Genomic DNA, 19,604 nt, shown 5'->3' with positions numbered 1-19,604 from the left:
CCTCTCCAACCACTGTTCTAGGATAGAGAGCCTGTGTTCCCCAGACTGATCTGTGACAGTAGGAAACATACTTTGATCAGAAAAGTAATTTGTCTCACAAATGTTTCTGTAATGAGCAAACGATCTTGATTCTTTCCCCAGCTGATGAAATAAATAGATGAACGAATTCAATCTGTGTTCTGGTATGTTATGCTTGTGTGTGTGTTTTAGTGACTTAGTCCTCTTGACCCCGTTCAGGGTCATCGGGCGCCCACCAGAGCTCTCCATCTCCCTCTCTTCTGGGCCTGGGTTTCAGCTTCCTGCTGAAGCTTCCTGTTTCCTCTTTCCCTGTGGATCGTACTCCAGGGCCTGTCTCGTGATGTTATTTGAGTCCTTCCTAAGGGTGTGACCTATCTTAATTCCACTTTCTCCTTTTGATGGTGGTAGCGATCTTGTCCTGGTTTGTGATCAGCTCCTCATTTGTGGTTTTGATGGGCCAGCATTTGTTAACAAGAACCTGGATCTTGCTTGAGAGGCCCTCGGTTGTCTTCAACGTTTCGGAGCCGTAGAGCAGGACGGTCCTCACGTTGGTGTTGAGGATCCGTAGCTTGGTGTTGCTGGAGAGCTGCTTTGATATCCAGATTGGCAAATAAATTGGATAAGAACGCAGATCTCAGGGAATTCCTCTTTGGTCTAGCGGTAGATGTTTGGGATCCCATGAGGAAGGTCAGTGGTTCAATCCCTACACATAGAACCCCTGTTATGCAGGCAGGACATCAGCTGAGGGCTTGAGGTACAGATAGCTTATGTCAGGAGAAACCCAGGTCACCTCATTACCCAGGTTTAATCCACTAACATGAGAGATTACATGTAGCCCTACGGACATAGCACTATGCAGATTAGCCTACTGCCATAACACTATGCAGATTAAATGCAGCCTACTGACATACTTGCACTGTGCTGTATCTTTCTTAGATTAGATTATTCAATACTCCAGCCTCCGACATTTAGGAGTGAGTGACAGAATCTTGGAGGCCGCCTCCCTGCTGGCTTCAAAGCCCTGGTAGGAACAGAGAGAGAGAGAAAGAGAGAGAGGTAGGTAGGTAGGTAGGGAGGGAGGGAGGGAGGGAGGGAGGGAGGGAGGGAGGGAGGGAGGGAGGGAGGGAGGAGGGAGGGAGGGAGGGAGGGAGGGAGGGAGGGAGGGAGGGAGGGAGGGAGGGAGATAGGTAGGTTGGTAGGGAGGGAGGGAGGGAGGGAGGGAGATAGGTAGGTAGGTTGGTAGGGAGGGAGGGAGGGAGGGAGGGAGGGAGGTATTGATCCCTGATGGGAAATTACAATGGTGCAGCAGCAAGAATACAAGAAGCACAGACAAAAATAAGCCTAGTTGTAGGCCTATATATGTAGCCTACTGTAAATGTACAGTACACATATCAAAATATACAAAAGGGTAAGAATGAATAAACGAGTCTAAATGGGTTTCCTAGTAATACAAACATATGTTGAGCTTACTGTAAGTTATGGAAAGTACAACATATCTATTAACCAAGTAGCTTCAGAGTCTCGATAGTGTTGTCGTTCATATTTTTGTATTAATAAAATTGTGATTTGTGAATCCTGGTCTCTGTGATTCTTTTGGTTGAAGGCTCTTGTGTAGGAAACATTATGGCCTGTGGAAGTCCTTAGGCGGCGCTGTCGCTCCACTACCACTCACACTGACGCTGTCCGCAGGATCAGTGAGCAGAGACGGTGATGAGTGGAGAGGTATGACGTTATGGCTGAAAAGTGTAGTATAACTAACAAAGGTTATAGCATTTCCGCCATTGTGCGATGCAGTCCAAAATCCCTATTGGAAAAACGCCAAAAACAACTCACAGAATAGTTTTGTTCTAAAAGTTAAAATACTTTATTGAAGATGAGCAATAGGCCTATGCTTAAAGGGCATTTCAACAAAGTTTTGTGTTGGAGTGTTATTGTAAATTTTGACACCAAGATTTTAATTTTTACTGCAAATGTATGAAACTATTATTATTAGACTATTATTATTATTATTATTATTATTATTATTATGATTACTAGCCTACTACTTCTACTACTACTACTACTACTACTACGAACTATGCTGAGTATTCCATGAACTATGCTGAGTATTCAATAATATTAACCAGCCTAGACTGTGAAAATCCACCCATTGTGATGCAACAACAGACATCTACATTTGCTGATGTAACAAAATAAATCTATTAGTTTATGAGTGTCACCTTCTAACTGCCCAAGCACATTCGGATAACGCCAGCAGCATGTCTAGATCAGCTTGTCTTGTTGTTTTCACATCATTTCTATTTTCACAACATATTAATTTTAATTAAATTCATGAGACGGTCAGTGATGTTCCGGGAGAGGATGTGTGAAGATCTTTGACACGGCGTTTAACTCTCAACTCTCTGAGACAGACGTATGGGACGGGAATGTAAGTGTAATGTGGGTTTATGGATAATTCTGAATTTGTATCTGAAATGTCGGTAGCTATCACTTTTTCTGAAGTTGAAATTAACTAGAGGCTCTAAGTGGTGACAGAATGCAAATACCTTGGAATCATTCAACCTTACATTTAAAGTCGCACTGAAATGAAAAAAAGCATTCTGTCCCATTTTGGTTCACATAATTGGTCATAGTGTTCACCTATTCAACGATGTATGCCCAAAAAATTACAAAATTCTACTTTTGTTGTAATCTTATATCAAAGTATATAATTTCTTACTTCCTGGAAAACGGTAGGTCACGTGCAATGACGACAACAGGTACCTTAGATTTTATGCCAATAATCTCACGAATCCACCTGTCAATCAACGCTATCATTCTATCGAATCTATCTAAAGTTCTTAAAACCCGCCCACTTGTCAATGTTCCAATCAAATTCCTCTAAACATATGTCCCACCCTCATAGCTTGTTTGCGTCGTAAAATACGTCAAAGGAAGTAAGATGATCTCAAACGTCCGTTTCAGTCATGGATGTATTAATAGAAGGTTTCAGTTCTATTAATACATCCATGGTTTCAGTGCGACTTTAAAAACAAGTTAAAAAGGTCACACTAAGTCAAATTCAATCTATCGAATTTTACGTGCATTAGAGGGCTCATTTACTAAAATGTTCCTAAAATTGTTGATTGGTGTGCATTATCCCTGTAAAAAATAAACTGAATAAAGTAAAGTAAAGTACTAGCCTGCAACCATGACAGCAGAGAAAACATAACGTCACAGTAGTAACTACAATGCAATTACATTTATTCTGAATTTGTATCTGAAATGTCGGTAGCTATCACATTTACTAAAGTTGAAATTAACTAGCCTGCCACCGTGACAGCAGAGTAAACAAAGTAGTTAACGTTACAGTAGTTACACAACTGCAATGCAATTACATTTAGTCTACATTACATTACAGTCCTTTAGCAGACCCTTTTATCCAAAGCATTTAGCATAGTCAGTGTAGGCCTACTGTTACTCACCAGAACTCAAGAGCATCTCCCATAAACAAGTGACTAAGAGCATCTATTGCTGAAGCCAAAGTGCAAGTGTAGCAAAATATAAATACAACAGGTGCTTAAAGAGGGAGGATCCTTGTAGTACTTCTAGGCCTGTGTGTAGAGAGAGACAGAGAGACGTGGTGTGTGTGTTTAGAGACAGAGGAGAGACATGGTTTGTGTGTAGACAGACAGAGACGTGGTGTGTGTGTAGAGAGACAGAGGAGAGATGTGGTGTGTGTGTGTAGAGACATACAGAGGAGATACATGGTGTGTGTGTGTGTGTGTGTGTGTGTGTGTGTGTGTGTGTGTGTGTGTGTGTGTATATAGTGACAGAAGAGAGACGTGGTATGTGTGTTTAGAGACACAGGAGAGACATTGTGTGTGTGTGTGTGTGTGTGTGTGTGTGTGTGGACAGACAGAGGAGAGACGTGGTGTGTGTGTGTGTGTAGAGAGAGAGACAGAGGAGTGAAGTGGTGTGTGCGTAGAGAGACAGAGGAGAGACATGGTGTGTGTAGAGAGAGACAGAGGAGAGACGTGGTGTGTGTGTAGAGACATACAGAGGAGAGATGTGGTGTGTGTGTAGAGACATACCGAGGAGAGATGTGGTATGTGTACAGACACAGAAGAGAGACGTGGTGTGTGTGTAGAGACATACAGAGGAGATACGTGGTGTGTGTGTAGAGAGAGTCTGGTCCATGGTTGGTTTCCGCTCTAATCCAAAACTAGATCCAGTTCATGCTGCAGTGTTATCGTTCCTCGCCAGTTGCTAGGAGTTAGAATGCAGTCAGACTTCAGGATTAGACTCAGAGTTTTTTGAACATCCTGGAATGCCCCCATGTGTCTGTCGTCTCGCTTGCTGGTGTTTACATTTCCATTAGGTGCTGAAGCTGTAGGCTGTACGTATTCAGCAATTGTTCTCACAATTTTTACAGCTCACTTTTCTGGCCCCCGGGTGATAGTTTTTTTTGCTTCCCTCTGGAATATGTAGGGGTGGGACGTATGCGCACCTCCCTTGTTCTCTGTAAAGCGCATTGTGTTGCCTCTGTGTATGAAATGCGCTATACAAATAAAGCTTTGATTGATTGATTGATATTTTATTGACTTATGTATTTTATTGTAAAAGCTAGCCCAACTTGTGATATTCCCACTATTTCTTTCTTTATTATTATTCTCCTCAGTTTTTTGGCCCTTAACTTCTTCATACTTTGTGCTAGAAACTTCATTCAAACTTTAAAATGTTCATCGTCTTTAGCTGTTTCCCGGATGTATTCAGATTTTTGATATTTTTTAGTTTTTTAGTAATTTAACTTTTAATAGTAATTTTTGTGCCATTGAAACTGCTGGTGGAATGTTCAGTATCATTATGTTTTTAGAGTGGTGGCAGCTGTTGCTATGAAAATATTCACACATTTTGTAAACTGCTGGCACTACTACAGTTTCAAAACATCAAAACATTCACACAACTGTGCTGATTCGTACAATGTAAGTATCTAAGCTGTGTGACTTATAGTTTTCACGGTATGACAATTTGTTCGGCAACTGTGCTCCCCATTGAAACGTATGGTGCAGGACTCTAACTTTTGAGAGCTGCTAATTTGGCATTTTTACCCTTTTTCTAACTTGTCGCCATGCCTCCAGTTTTAACAGCTTATACACATATTATACATCAAAATGTTCACACAGCTGTCCTGATTCATACAATGTAAGTATCTAAGCTGTGTGACTTACTGTTTTTGAGGTATGACAATTTGTTCGGCAACTGCGCTCCCCATTTAAACATATGGTGCCGCACTAACTTTTGAGCTGCTAATTTTGCATTTTTACCCTTTTTCTAACTTGTCACCATACCTACAGTGTTTAAGCTATACGGACATATTATACATAGAAATGTTCTGCAAGTTCTCAGGATTACTATGGTATCAATATATAAGCTGTAACATTTTTGCGATAGAGCTGTCTGAAGCGGACCATGTCTAGGATCAGAGTGTCAGTTGGGATTAGAGTGTTGGCAGCTGTTGCTTTTTTTATTTTTTTTATTTGTGTGCATGTGCAGCCTCTCTTAAAGGTACAGGCACCCTATTATAACTAATGTGGTAGCACAGAACTCAGCCAAAGTGGAATAGAGACACATGATCTTCACTGGTGGGGGCCGGTGGGTAGCCAGGCGAGGATTACACCGTCCCTGACTGGCTATGACCAAAAGGGGCAGAGCCTCGCCACCACGCCACTATTCACGCCACAGAACCCACTTTTCAGCCCCTGAGTGGGCTAGAGACACACAGTCTTCAATGGTGGATGCATGGAAATTGCCCGGAGGTCACTGTACTGTCCCCGACTAGCAGTGATCCAAGGGGGCGGAGCCTAATCAGCACGCCACAATCCACGCCATGGGCCCCACAACTCAGCCCTTTAGAGGGCTAGAGACACACGGTCTTCACCGGTGGAGTCAGGTATGTGGCCCGGAGAGGGGTACACTGTCCCCGACTGGCTCTGACCTGTGGGGCCGGAGTCTCACCACCACGCCACTATCCACGCCACAAGCCCCACAACTCAGCCCCTGAGTGGGCTACAGACACATGGTCTTCACCGGTGCGGGCTGGTAGGTGGCCCAGAGAGGGGTACACTGTCCCCGACCAGCTCTGACCTGAGGGGGCGGAGTCTCGCCACCACGCCACTGTCCACGCCACAGACCCCACAATTCAGCCCCTGAGTGGGCTAGAGACGCACGGTCTTCGCCGTGGGTGCATGGAGATTGCCCGGTCCGCAGTAGTTCTAGCAGTAGCTGTTACATACAGCTGCAGCAGCTAGCCCACCTCACATTTTCTCCAGGAAATGTACTTTCTAGTTTGTATTGTGATCTGAGGGTTGAGAAGGTGTCTGGCAAAATTTATTTCATTGCATTGACTGTACACTGTTCTTTTAATGTATATGACAACAATAAACTTGTCATTTTGATAAGGCAAGTTTATAGCACATTTCAATAACAAGGCAATTCAAAGTGCTTATATGTATAAAAGACATCAAAACAATGTATAAGCAACATATGGTTATATAAAAAGACATTTAAGAGTTAAATAGAAATTATTTTCTATCATCAAAAAACACAATAAGATTGAACCTTTATTGCACAACATGAGACTAGTAACAATTTAGTTTTTGCAGTGTGGCCTCCATTTTCCTAGGGGGCAGTGCGCGCCCTCTGACGCATGCTCACACGGAGGATATGTTCAAGATGGCCGATGAGGAGTGAAGATCATTTTAAGTTGTGCTGCTTTTTGATAATCCGCGGTAACAAATCCGCATATCCGTGTTTCGGTATCATATGCGTGAAGAATACGTTGTGTTTTGTCAACATTTTTCAAATGTGGTTTATTATTTGCTCGGAGGTTCTCAACGCTAAAGAAGCAAGCTTACGTGTTCGCTAACTAGCTAACGTTACGGACTAACGTCAACAAGCTATCGGAGCGAGCCTGCTTTGTCTTCGTTTGAGATGTGCTAACGGTAGCTAGCTAGCTTGCCAAGCAACGAACTACGTCGATTCGGCGTCCTTTTTATGGATTTGCAAGTTATTGCTTCGAGAAGACCGTTCGTGTTTCAGGAGACTATATTACAGCACTAGCCGTCGGTGCGGGGCTTCGGGTGGGCCCCAGCAGCAGTAAGATAACGTTACAACGTTTCCCTGAAACTAAAACATTTGCCAGTTAGATTACTTTTTACGTTTTGTCCACACAGAAGGTAACCATTGTCAGTGAGTTACTTAAGCTTTTCGAGGCACGTATCGAGTCCGCCTGGGAGGGAGCAAGCAAGCAAGCATGGATCCGAAGCGCGGCTACAGCAAACGTGCTCAGAGCAGTAGCGACTCCAGCGGCAGCAGCCCGGCCTCGCCCGCCAGTCCGGCGCCGGGAAGCAGCAAGCCCGCCGGGGGAAACACGTTCGCCAATGACGGCAGCTTCATGGAGATGTTCAAGAGGAAGATGGAGGAGGAGCGGAGGAAAAAGGAACAGCAGGGGCAGCAGGGATGCAGCGACAAAAACACGACAGAGGAAGGACAGTCGACACAGGAAAAGAAGCCTCTTGCCGTGACCAGCTTTGTAAGGGGATTTGGCAGTTGTCAGAGAGGCGAGATAGCTGTAATAACGTTAGCCTCCACGTTACGTTCAAGATTCGTACATTCATTTAGATGTATTCTCTGCTTACAACCAGGCCAGCAAACATCACGAATCATGAGATTGAACAGAAGTTGATAATCATGTCGGGACTGATAGCTCAGCTCCAGTATGCAGTATAGTTGTGTCCCTGCAGCCCCTAGGTCTGTCAGCTGTGTCTTGTGACCATCTTATGGTTACGTCATCCCCTCTGAGGAGCTCTGCAGCCGCCATGCCAACCTTGGCGAGTGTTTAGTTACTCGAGACTTCCTGGTGTGTGACTTCCGGCTGGCTGGCAGGGCTGGTGGCGTCTGAAGCTAGCCTGTCTTGTTCTGTGGTGTCTTCTCCATCCTTGGCTGTCCCCGTGCTGGTGTAATGGTGTCAGTCTTCTTCCTAACCCAGGTGGGGAAACGCCGAGGCGGAGCCAAGTTGGCCCTGAAGACCGGCATGGTTGAAAAGAAACAAAAGCTGGATGTGGAGGTTCGAGAGCTCTGCTTTCTATTAGCATCTCCATCTATTAGCATATTATGCCGGTATACTTTGTGTTTTTTAGCCAGTCTAATTCCTCCCCCCCTCTCTCTCTCTCTCTCTATCACAATGTCACCCCTCTTGCTCGTGTCCCTCTCTTTCCTGACCTTTGACCCTCACCGTCCCTCCCTGTCTAACTCCCTCTCCTCCCTGTCTCCCTCTTCACCTCTCTCCCTCCGTCCCCTGTCTCCCTTTTCCTAGGAGTCTGGAAAGAGCGATGCCTGGTCTAGTTACATGGCGGAGGTTAAGAAGTACAAAGCCCACCAGTGTGGTGACGATGACAAGACCAGACCGCTGGTCAAATAGACTCTGTAGGCCTCATGACGGTTCCTGGAGCCACCTCTGTCCTCTCTGTACTGCCAGACTCTCAGCTGTAAACACAACATGCCTGGTGTTTCTCATTCCGTTTGTTTTATTGCTACCCAAGTTTTTTTTGTCAGCTTGTGTTCTGTTGTGGGCCAGGTGTGGAGTGACTTAATAAAACATTGAGGAATGTATTTGCATATATGTACAAATCTGACCGGTTTTGCATCCCCCCCAGTTGAAATTGAAACACTGCCCCATTGATGTGTGTGTTGTGGCTCAGTCCAACATGGCGGCGTTGGACCCTTGACCCCTGACCGCCCAGGCTGAAGCAGCGCTCCTGAGGCTCGGTGTGACGCCGCGAGTGACCTGGCAGCTGAGCGTCTGCTCACAGCTGACTGAACACGGCACCGATGCTCGCCTGCCCAGTCAGTCCTGGCTCTGTTGCTTCTCGCCGTAGCGAAAAGCAACTGCCAGCGGCAAGTCCATCTCCGACTTTGTAAGATAATGAACCTTTCAAATAAAGTGGTTTTGATGAGCCAGTCTGTGAGCTCCAGGTTGTTTTAAGATCTCCAGCAGTGGGATCTGATCTGCTGATCACAGCTTCTATCGTTTGTCGGCTGGAACCTTTCAGCTGAAAGCAAAACAAGTGAAAAGTAATCCTTAACGTAATCTTAAAGCCAGACCCCTGAGAGTTCTTACGCTGGTACACTGTAAGCAACGCTAACAGCATACTGCAGATCTCTGTGGGTCTGGGACACTTAATGGTAAAACTTTTTCAAATCCTGGCCAATGATTGGTACCCCTGAAATTGTAGTGGCACCAATGAGGCGCAGCCCATTTTTCGATGCACTCTCTCATTGCCGTTACGACTCGTCACTCACTTTTAACCCCCTAGACGCCCTCAGAACACCAGTTTGGACAGCGAAGTGGCACAGGCTTATGTAGTATATGGAGTGCAGCGTTTCAGTGTGATATTTGAGTGGAGAGAGACTATCCTTAATGTAATCAGTGACAATCTGATAAACTAGGTGTAATCTATGACAATCTGATAAACTGCAGGTGTAATCCATGACAATCTGATAAACTGCAGGTGTAATCCATGCTCTCAAAACGACTAAAGTAAGCAGCCATGTCTCCAGAACTGACCACTCAGACCACACACGGCAGTTATCTGTTTAATTTGATTTTTGTTTCATTTTTGTACAATAACAAAAAGGTACAATGAAAATGTACAGCATCTGTTTAAAAAGTAAAGTTCAGAAAGTTGCATGTAGTTGAGTTTACAGGTATAATTACATGGTGAAAAAACAGCACCGAGTAGACACATTGACCCAGGTACCAGGAGGAGAGAGAGACACACACACCTGTATGGACCAATACACATATGCACCTGTATGGACCAATACACATACGCACCTGTATAGACCAATACATACATACACGCATACGGACCAATACACACACTCCTGTATGGACCAATATATATATATATACACATTCACACACACATTGTCCAGCACACTGACCTGTACGGACCAATTCTCACACCAATATTCATACATTTCTCTCCCCCTGTCCACAGTGACATAGGTCTGTTCTGTAAACATTGACAAAACCACGAGCCATTCTATTAACATACATTTCATAAAAAAAACAATATGAAATTCTGCTTTAAAAAAAAGTAACTATGAGTAACACGACTGAACTGATCACAAGATCACGCCCACTAATGCCGTCTCCATCCTGTTCAGTCAGTTTAGCCGTCACTCAAAGCCATCTTGGTTCCTGATTTGTCTTGGCAGCTGTCATGTGATAGTGGATGGCCAATGGGTGAAGCCAGGTCAGAGAGACTTCCTCTTGGCGTCTCCTCCCTGGCTCTGACTGACATCTGGACAGGAAGCAGAGGACAGATCAGGAAAGACAACAAGTAAACAAACCAACAAGGACATTAGAACACACAGATGAAAGGATCCAGTAGGACTAGAGAGGGACTAGACATGCCACCAGCCCGCACACACACACACACACACACAAGAGGACAGACAGAAAAAGGAGACACCAGACATCTGGAGACGGACAGAAGGAGACACCAGACCTCTGGAGAGACGCCAGGGTAAAAGAGAGGTGAGAGAGGGCGCACGGCGGGGGTCAGACGGGGTTCAGAGTTCAGGGTGGGGTCAGAGTTTACCTGAGAAAGCGAGCTGCAAGTGAGGAGGCAGAGCAACCTGACCTCCAGACTGAAGACTCTGATACAGATCTGAGAGACGCAGGGAAAGAGAGAGAGGAGGGAGGGAGGGAAGGAGAGAGCAGAGGATGGAGGGAAAGAATGGATGGAGGCAGGGGGGAAAAAGGACAGAAAAGAGGAAGAATGCAAGGGTAGGAAAGAGGTAGAGGTTGTGGAGACAGGAGCATGGGGAGGGAGGAGAGCAACAGAAGAGAAGAGATCATTGAGGAAAATAAATGACAGCCAGAATGAGAACAAAAGGTAAAATATAAGAACAAAGGAATGGAGAGAGAGAGCAGAGAAAGAGGGGAGGGAGAGAGAGAGAGGAGCAAGGAGGGATGAACCAAAGAACAAAATGAGAACATCAGAGGATGGAGAGGCTTCATACAGACACTGGTAAGACAATGGTTCAACAACACGGACCACCCAGCCACACACACACACAACATCACAACCCTCACTACTACACACACCAACTGAGCTGAACCACACTGTTGACCAGCTAGCTACTCAACCCAACTGTTTTGTTTGACTAATTAATGTCATCTACACTGTATGTTGGGCTAGTAACACTAATTGTAACCAGTCCCCTCCTCTCTCCCTCCCTAACCCTAACCACCTCCCTACTAGCCTGGAAGCCAGACTTCCTTGTGAAAACAAAAAACACGTTTTGGGGTTTTCGCAATAAGAATCTGGACTTCGTCGCACAGAACAATTTGAGTTGGCGGGAGAACTTTCCTTGACAGACGAACTCCTTCAGCCAATCAGCGTCCAAGTCAGAGGAACGGCGAAAATGTGTTTTCCGCTGAGAAATTCCGCTAGTGCATACTCTTGCACTTGTTCTTTAATTGTTGTTATTGAGTCCATTTTAGGGATGTGCACAACTCACATTTTTCATAGTCGATTAATCAGTGGGTGGTATGGTATGAACGATTAATCGATTAATTGCTTTTTGGCCGACATTCGAAAGATTTGATTCCAACGTTTTAAAATTAGTGTTTATTTCAATGAAAAAAAAGTAAAAACTACAATTCCATTGATTTTGACGCTGTATTTAGCCCCCATTCCAATCAATATAGCGCTACAGAACGGATGATGCACGACATTAGTTCAGTTCAATTAAAATATTATTTAAAGGACATGTTTATTTGAACGAAAAAAAATGAATGTCCACAATTTGCCCAAAATCGATTAGTGACCAAAACTTTGACCGTCATGAATAATTAATCGATTAATTGGAACCCACCCCTAGTCCATTTCTGCAATAACTGCACTTATGGCTGTTTATTCTTCTAACGTTAACGCTAGCGCTCGTTGCTTCATTCTACTAGCGGACGCCTGTTGTATTACTCATCATCATCTATGGGAACCAATCAAGGACTGGGGGTGGAACAGAAGTTAAAATGCAGCTTCCCGATTGGTGCCCCATTTTCTGGGAAAACTCAAAATCGTTCTGGATGGCTGGAAGTCCAGACTTGTGAAAACTTTTTTTTTTCCGCCATGATGTCTGGCTTCCAGCCTACCTACCTACTCAACTCTACCCCCCCCCCCCCCCCCCCCCCCCCCCCGAGTCCTCGTCCCTAAACGCCCCTGCCCACACCCAGCCCTCCTCCCTAGTCCCTACCCCAGCTCCCCGCCCCCCCCCCCCCCCCCCCCCCCCAGCCCTGCCCGGCCCCTGGGCCACTCACTCTGGGTCAGGGAGGAAAAGGCGGCCTGGCTGGCTGTGGCGGAGCTACCGGAGGGGCTGCTGGAGGTGGGGGTGCCCAGGGAGGGCAGGTTGATCAGAGAGGGGAAGGGGAAGGGCAGGGACACCGGCACCAGACCACCCAGCATCCCGAAGCCCAGGGACGAACTCAGCAGCCCTCCGCCTGCCGATGACACCTGGAGGACGACCACGCTCAGAACATCAGGAGAACGCTCAGAACATTAGGAGAACATGGAGAACATTAGAACTGTTCATCTCATAACATCAATTAATGGCAACAAAGAGTGTCAACTGAACCCCCCCCCCCCCCCTCTCTCTCCATCTCTCTCCCTCCATCACATACCTGTGGTAGTTGAGAAGAGGCAGACGAGGAGGAGACAGACGTCATTGGCTTAGCCCCCTGAGTAGCCCCGCCCGCCAACCGTTGCCGCTGTCCCTGATTGGCCGAGGACGCTGTAGGGGAGGGGCTGGATCCTGAATGCTGCTTGCTGATTGGCGAGGAGTTGGTAAGGCTGGTGTTGGCGCTGGTCTGGGCGGGCGTCTTCTGGCCCGAGGCGATGGGGAAGGCTGAGCGGAACGCCGCGGGGCTTTTGGAGGGGTACTGGTGCATGCTGGGAGTGGTCTGAGGTCTGGTGTGGGAGGAGGACGAGGGGGAGGACGAGGGGGTGAGTTTGATGATGGCGGGTTTGCTGCTGTGGGCGGACTTGGTGAGCGTCGCCTGCATAGGCGTGATGAAGTTGGACTGTGCCCCGCCCCCGGGGCCGGGGGAGGGCTGGGGGGGGCGTGGCTGGAGGTGCAAGGAGGGGGAGGGGAGAGGGCGGGGCTGAGGGGAGGCAGAGAGGACGGACTCTCCCCCGCTGGCCTTGCTGTTATTGCTACAAGCTTTGTGGGGGGGTGCGAGGGGGGGCCTGGCCCCCGGGAGGATGAGGGGGGAGGAGGTGGGGGGAGGGCGGGATTTGGGGAGCAGAGCGGGGGAGCCGGTCTTGCTCTGAGAACTCAGCACCGACGGTCGGGCGGGCTGGACCGGAGCTCCGCCCCCCTTCGCCACACCCAGCCCCGCGGCGAGGGGGGAGGAGACGGAGGGAGGCCTGGAGAGGGAGGGGGAGGAGGAGGAGGAGGAGGAGGAGGCGGCGGAGACGTACTGCCGGTGCTGCTGGAGGAGGGGGGAGGCGCGGGGGAGGGGGGAGGAGTGGGGGGTCTCTCTGGGGGGGCTCTCGGAGCGGACCAAGCCCTTGGCGGCGCTGCTGAGCAGAGCCAGCGCCTGGGAGATGGGGTCCAGGGAGGCGGGGTTCAGGAGGTCGTCCTCCAGGCAGATGGGCTCCGAGGGGGAGGGGGGCATCTGCCGGGCGCCCCCCTGGGGGGTGGAGGAAGAGGAGGCGGGCCCTCCGGCCTGGGGGGTGGCTCTCTGGACCCAAACTCCCTCCTGGAGGGATCAGATACCAGCGGTCAGTACTTGCAGTGAGCTATGCCACACATACGCTATTAAAACTGAGGCTTTTGATAAACTGGGGTTTATCAAAAGCCTCAGAAGACAGGAAATGTCTAAAAATGTGGCGAGGTATTCGCTCTGTGGCCTGACGTATCACAGGGCACCGCGATCGGTGGTGAAACGTCAGAGATGTACAGTAGGCGGACAGACTTGGGGATTTTGAACAGCGGCGCCGACCTAACCCTAACGCATCCAGCTATGGTGTCCTGTATGTACAGTAACTACATATTATTATCCACTGGTGTTGAAATGTAATGACAAACCATGATCACAACCTCATAACAGAGATCACCACCTCAAAACACACGGCCAGCCCCAAACCCACAGACCTCACAGATTCTAGTGTGTTTATTGGTCATGTGTATGACGTCAGTTTGATGTAAATCCACACCAGATTGGTGTGTTTTAGTAGAGAGCAGCAGGACTGGCAGGGTAACTTTTACCTTGGGCTTGGCGGTTTTGGGGGGCTGGACCATCTTCCTCTTGGCTCTGGAGCAGAGAGAGAGCAGGAGGAACATGAGGAGAGACCCCAAGACACACACACACGAACACCAGGGTTTCCGTTAGCCGGTAAATACCGTTTTTTGTCCGGAAAAATCTGTTGAAGTGCGATATATTAAAATCTCTCCGGTCATAATGTCCGGACAAAATAACTCCCCCTAATTGTATTAGGCCTACAGAAGGCTAAAATTAAATTTCCATATATTATGATTCCTTTTGAATATAAAAAAACGAATAGGCCTATTCATTTTGTTCCGTTAATGTGTAGGCTACTGCCTATGCGATGAAAAAACTGCTGTAAGATAAACCTGCCTATAGGCTAGCGGGCCACCATAGCAAACGAGAGGGAGCCCGATCGAGGTACGGAGCTTGAGGCGAAAATGCATAGGCCTATTAATATCGAATGGAAATTAGCCTATGCACGTTGTAAGTTCTTACACTTTATTTAAGGAGGCTATATTAATTTTCAAAGAGATTTGTTCTATTTTAGCCTATCTGATAAAAGGCCGAAATTAGGGCTATAGGCCTAGCCTATGAATTCCAATCAGCGCAGCCGTAGGCCTTCAATTAAAATGTTATGAGAAGCCTACATGTTGCACTTTTAAATAAAAATGTTATATATCTAGACATGCATTGTGGCATTTCTTTATTTAGCCCAGCCCGCCTATCAGTTGTTTCTCAACAGTTATGTCCTCCTCATCCTCATAGCCTACTGCGATGTCCGTGGTTATAATGACGCTGTTTTATTGATAAAAAGGGTAGGCTTAAACTGGAAAGAGAAATTAGTAAACGCATATTACTGTCGCGAATCCCAAACCAATTAGCCTACATCCTCAAATCCAATTCATGCAATTGAAATAAACATGTTCTAGCCTACAGTCGCAATTCAAAGGTGACTATTTTTGTGGCTGTGCAATTACATATAGGCCTAGCGCATGGAATCATGACAGCCTATCACACATTTAATCATACGGATGCAAAATAAGACAATAAATGGCATATATAAGCTACACAACGGCCAATCACCGCGACAAACACCTATAATAGGCCTAATATTATAATATAATGACCGGAATTTCTCCAGTTTGTCCGGAAAAGTCTAATCTTCCCGGACACATTGACCGGTACCGATTTTCTCTAACGGAAACCCTGACGCACACAGACACACACACACACACACACGTACGCACGCACATGCACACGCACTAACCAGAGACTATGGCTGTTTTCCGAATCGCATACTTCAACTTTTTACTATATATATATATATAAGATGTGGTGTGGTGACTCACGTGTTTCCTGTCAAGTGGCCATGGACCATGATGCTCTCCTTGAACAGCATCCTGGGAGCATAGAGACGTCAGCAAGACACACACACGCATGCACACACACCAGATTCTCTCTCTCACACACGACCAGATTCTCTCTCTCTCTCTCACACACACACACACACACACACACACACACACACACACACACACACACACACACACACACACACACACACACCAGATTCTGTCGGTCACTCTCTCTCTCTCTCTCTCTCTCTCTCTCTCTCTCTCCACACACCCTACACACATCCACTCCTGGTCTCACCTGGCCTGCATCCAGCCCTTGGGCCAGAGAGGTTTGACCTCCGTCTCCATGAAGGCCTTGAGGTAGTCCTCCGGAGACAGGGAACTCTGCCCCTCCAGCTCATAGCAGCCCAGCTTCACCCTGACCAGGGAGCACAGCAGCGACCTGGAGGACGCAGCACAGACACGACTTCCTGTTCAATCAGCCAATCAGAGAGAGCACAATATTCCACCCCTAACCTGCTGACAGAGAGATCACATGACCATTCCTCCTCCTGTAACGGAGTTAACTCTGACACGCTGCTATATACTACTGTTTATAACAATTCATTTACTACCGTTTATAATAATACATATACTGCCGCCTATAACACATACACTACCGTTTATAACAATACATATACTACCACTTATAACAATACATATACTGCTGTTTATAACAATACCAGAACCATTTGAAAAAACATTCCACATCCCTTTTCAGGTCAGGTGGTGTTTGGAACCATAAAGGTTGTTCTTTTTAACTGAAAAGGGTTCTATCTGGAACCTTTTTAGAGGGTTCTTCTATTGATACAAACTGTTCTATAAAGAGTGTAGGATATGATATTGTAAAGCTGGAACAATAAAGGAACTGTCCTCCCTCCTCCTCCTCTCCTCCTCCTCCTCCTCACCTGAGCTTGTCGTCCCAGATGAACTTCTTGCGTGGTCCCATCACTCTCTTCCCCGGCTTCTCTTCGTCATCTTCCTCTGACCCGTTCTTCTCTCCCTCCTCAGACTGCTGCCTGGCAACACCACAACAACACACACCCGTTCATCACCCAGCTAACCAGCCCTAACCCATTATCAACTAATTAACTAACTAACCAGCCCTAACCCATTCATCAACTAATTAACTAACTAACCAGCCCTAACCCATTCATCAACTAATTAACTAACTAACCAGCCCTAACCCATTCATCAACTAATTAACTAACTAACCAGCCCTAACCCATTCATCAACTAATTAACTAACTAACCAACCATAACCCATTCATCAACTAATTAACTAACTAACCAACCATAACCCATTCATCAACTAATTAAGTAACTAACCAACCCTAACCCATTCATCAACTAAAAAACCAACCCTAACCCGTTCATCAACCAGCTAACCAACCCTAACCCATTCATCAACTAATTAACTAACCAACCATAACCCATTCATCAACTAATTAACTAACTAACCAACCATAACCCATTCATCAACTAACAAACCAACCCTAACCCGTTCATCAACCAGCTAACCAACCCTAACCCATTCATCAACTAATTAACTAACTAACCAACCATAACCCATTCATCAACTAACAAACCCTAACCCAATCGTTCATTCATTCATTAACTAACTAACCTCAAATAAGCCTCTAAATATAAAGTAGATAGAGGAGGAGGTAGAGAGAGAGAGAGGGTAGTCAGATAGAGGAGGTAGAGAGAGAGAGGGTAGTCAGATAGAGGAGGAGGTAGAGAGAGAGAGGGTAGTCAGATAGAGGAGGAGGTAGAGAGAGAGAGAGGGTAGTCAGATAGAGGTGGAGGTAGAGAGAGAGAGAGGGTAGACAGATAGAGGAGGAGGTAGAGAGAGAGAGAGGGTAGTCAGATAGAAGTGGAGTAAAGAGAGAGATGAGGGTAGTCAGAAGTGGAGGTAGAGAGAGAGAGAAGGTAGTCAGATAGAGGAGGTAGAGAGAGAGAGGGTAGACAGATAGAATTGGAGGTAGAGAGAGAGAGAGAGAGAGGGTAGTCAGATAGAAGTGGAGGTAGAGAGAGAGAGAGAGGGTAGTCAGATAGAAGTGGAGGTAGAGAGAGAGAGAGGGTAGTCAGATAGAGGAGGAGGTAGAGAGAGAGAGAGAGAGAGGGTAGTCAGATAGAGGAGGAGGTAGAGAGAGAGAGAGAGAGGGTAGACAGATAGAAGTGGAGGGAGCGTTAGAAGTTGTTCTTACTTGGCCACCTTGGCGATACAGTCCATGTTGTACCTGGCGATCTGCTCCGGCATCACGCTGCACACCGCCAGCTTCAGCTTCAGCAGAGGAGCGCGCAGACGGTCATCCTGGAGAACACAGGACAGTCAGACCACACACACACACACACACACACAGGACAGTCAGACCACACACACACACACACACAGGACAGTCAGACCCCCCCCCCCCCCACACACACACACACACCGGACAGTCAGACCCCACACACACAGGACAGTCAGAACACACACACACACACACACACAGGACAGTCAGACCACGCACACACACAGGACTGTCAGACCACACACACACACACACACACAGGACAGTCAGACCACACACACACACACACACGCACCCACGCGCACACACACACACACACACACACACCCCCACACACCATCCTGGAGCGCAGCACAGGACAGTCAGATCACACACACACACCTGTATGTTCAGGTTGAGCTTCTTCAGGCGTTTGAGCAGAGCCTCCTTGTTGCAGGGGACGAAGGCCTCCAGGTGAGAGTACACAGCTGCCCTGACCCCTGCTGGCTGCTCCTGCACCTGCAGCTCAATACTGGGACACGCCACCTCAGTCAGCACTAGGGATGTGAGAGTGTGTGTGTGTGTGTGTGTGTGTGTGTGTGTGTGTGTGTGTGTGTGTGTGTGTGTGTGTGTGAGACCAAGTGAGTGTGTGTGTGTGTGTGTGTGTGTGTGTGTGTGTGTGTGTGTTTGTGTGTGAGTGAGTGAGTGTGTGTGTGTGTGAGTGAGTGAGACCGAGTGAGTGTGTGTGTGTGTGTGTGTGTGTGTGTGTGTGTGTGTGTGTGTGTGTGTGTGTGTGTGTGTGTGATAAGTGAGTGTGTGTGATAAGTGAGTGTGTGTGTGTGAGTGTGTGTGTGAGTGAGTGTGAGACTTACTCCAACAGGATGTTGTTCATGTCCAGGGTGAAGAACTTCTTCCTGCCCTCCTGATCAAACTGGCGAGAAGCCTGTAACAGGAGAACTACATTAGAGGCCTGTTAGAGAACTACATTAGAGGCCTGTTAGAGAACTACATTAGAGGTCTATTAGAGAACTACATTAGAGGCCTGTTAGAGAACTACATTAGAGGTCTGTTAGAGAACTAGAACTTTGTGGACGATCGCAAATGATCGGCCAATCGGCCAAGCTACGCCGGGCAGGGTTTAGGTGTGACAACAGCGAGAAGCAACTGTTCGTTCCAAAACCACAATAGCGGAGGTTAGTGTAGATGCTGTTATAGCATCAGTTATATCTGAATTGGAGAGTATTTCTGCATTGAAAGAAAAGCAAAGAACGACCCAGGAGGCTTTTCTCTGCGGAAAATATGTTTTCATTCTCCCGACTGGTTTCGGTAAGAATTTGATTTACTCGCGATTGATGGGGTTCATCCAATCACCTGCCCAGTAGTTCTGAAAGTGGCTGCCCCTTTACCAGTTTCAACTAAGCTTTCCCAGATGGTTGTGTGCCATCTGGCGCTCGTCAGGTTATACCACAGGTGTCACATCACACACACCTACCTACAGTACGCCTCCTCTCCACCTGGCCTCATCCTGCAGTCTACGCCTCTCTCTCCCTCTCTTCTCTCCGTCTACTTCTCCCTCCTCCTTCTCTCCTCCCT

The 19,604-nt window shown here is 47.0% G+C and overlaps 2 protein-coding genes across 3 annotated transcripts in view; one reads left to right on the top strand and one right to left on the bottom strand.

Moving 5' to 3' along the window:
• Positions 1-6,731: 6,731 nt before the first annotated feature.
• trir (telomerase RNA component interacting RNase) lies at positions 6,732-8,990 on the top strand. Its single transcript, XM_084448731.1, has 3 exons — positions 6,732-7,591; positions 8,048-8,125; positions 8,375-8,990. The coding sequence occupies exons 1-3, from the start codon at positions 7,313-7,315 to the stop codon at positions 8,477-8,479; spliced, it is 462 nt and encodes a 153-aa protein (XP_084304857.1). The 5' UTR covers positions 6,732-7,312; the 3' UTR covers positions 8,480-8,990.
• Positions 8,991-9,658: 668 nt separating this feature from the next.
• LOC311317265 (ubinuclein-2-like) overlaps positions 9,659-19,604 on the bottom strand; it is a 15,059-nt gene continuing 5,113 nt past the window's right edge. Inside the window, exons 7-17 of one of the 2 annotated variants that reach the window (XM_084448338.1) lie at positions 18,884-18,954; positions 18,414-18,543; positions 17,946-18,052; positions 16,644-16,754; positions 15,995-16,138; positions 15,691-15,741; positions 14,341-14,386; positions 12,752-13,831; positions 12,392-12,584; positions 10,668-10,736; positions 9,659-10,367 (exon numbers count right to left, since the gene is read on the bottom strand). In XM_084448338.1, coding sequence (XP_084304464.1) covers positions 10,321-10,367; positions 10,668-10,736; positions 12,392-12,584; positions 12,752-13,831; positions 14,341-14,386; positions 15,691-15,741; positions 15,995-16,138; positions 16,644-16,754; positions 17,946-18,052; positions 18,414-18,543; positions 18,884-18,954 — 2,049 coding nt within the window. In that variant the 3' untranslated portion in view covers positions 9,659-10,320. The remainder of the gene's footprint in view (positions 10,368-10,667; positions 10,737-12,391; positions 12,585-12,751; positions 13,832-14,340; positions 14,387-15,690; positions 15,742-15,994; positions 16,139-16,643; positions 16,755-17,945; positions 18,053-18,413; positions 18,544-18,883; positions 18,955-19,604) is intronic. The other variant, XM_084448339.1, reaches the window with a different exon arrangement.

The sequence above is a fragment of the Borostomias antarcticus genome (assembly GCF_949987555.1).
Source record: "Borostomias antarcticus genome assembly, chromosome: 14".
Classification (NCBI taxonomy): domain Eukaryota; kingdom Metazoa; phylum Chordata; class Actinopteri; order Stomiiformes; family Stomiidae; genus Borostomias; species Borostomias antarcticus.
This window is presented reverse-complemented; position numbering and strand designations above follow the sequence as displayed.

Coding starts and splice junctions, on each gene's coding strand:
- trir (XM_084448731.1), top strand. CDS start 7,313: ATGGATCCGAAGCGCGGCTACAGCAAACGTGCTCAGAGCAGTAGCGAC. Junction 7,592..8,047: donor CTCTTGCCGTGACCAGCTTT/GTAAGGGGATTT, acceptor TTCCTAACCCAG/GTGGGGAAACGCCGAGGCGG. Junction 8,126..8,374: donor AACAAAAGCTGGATGTGGAG/GTTCGAGAGCTC, acceptor CCCTTTTCCTAG/GAGTCTGGAAAGAGCGATGC.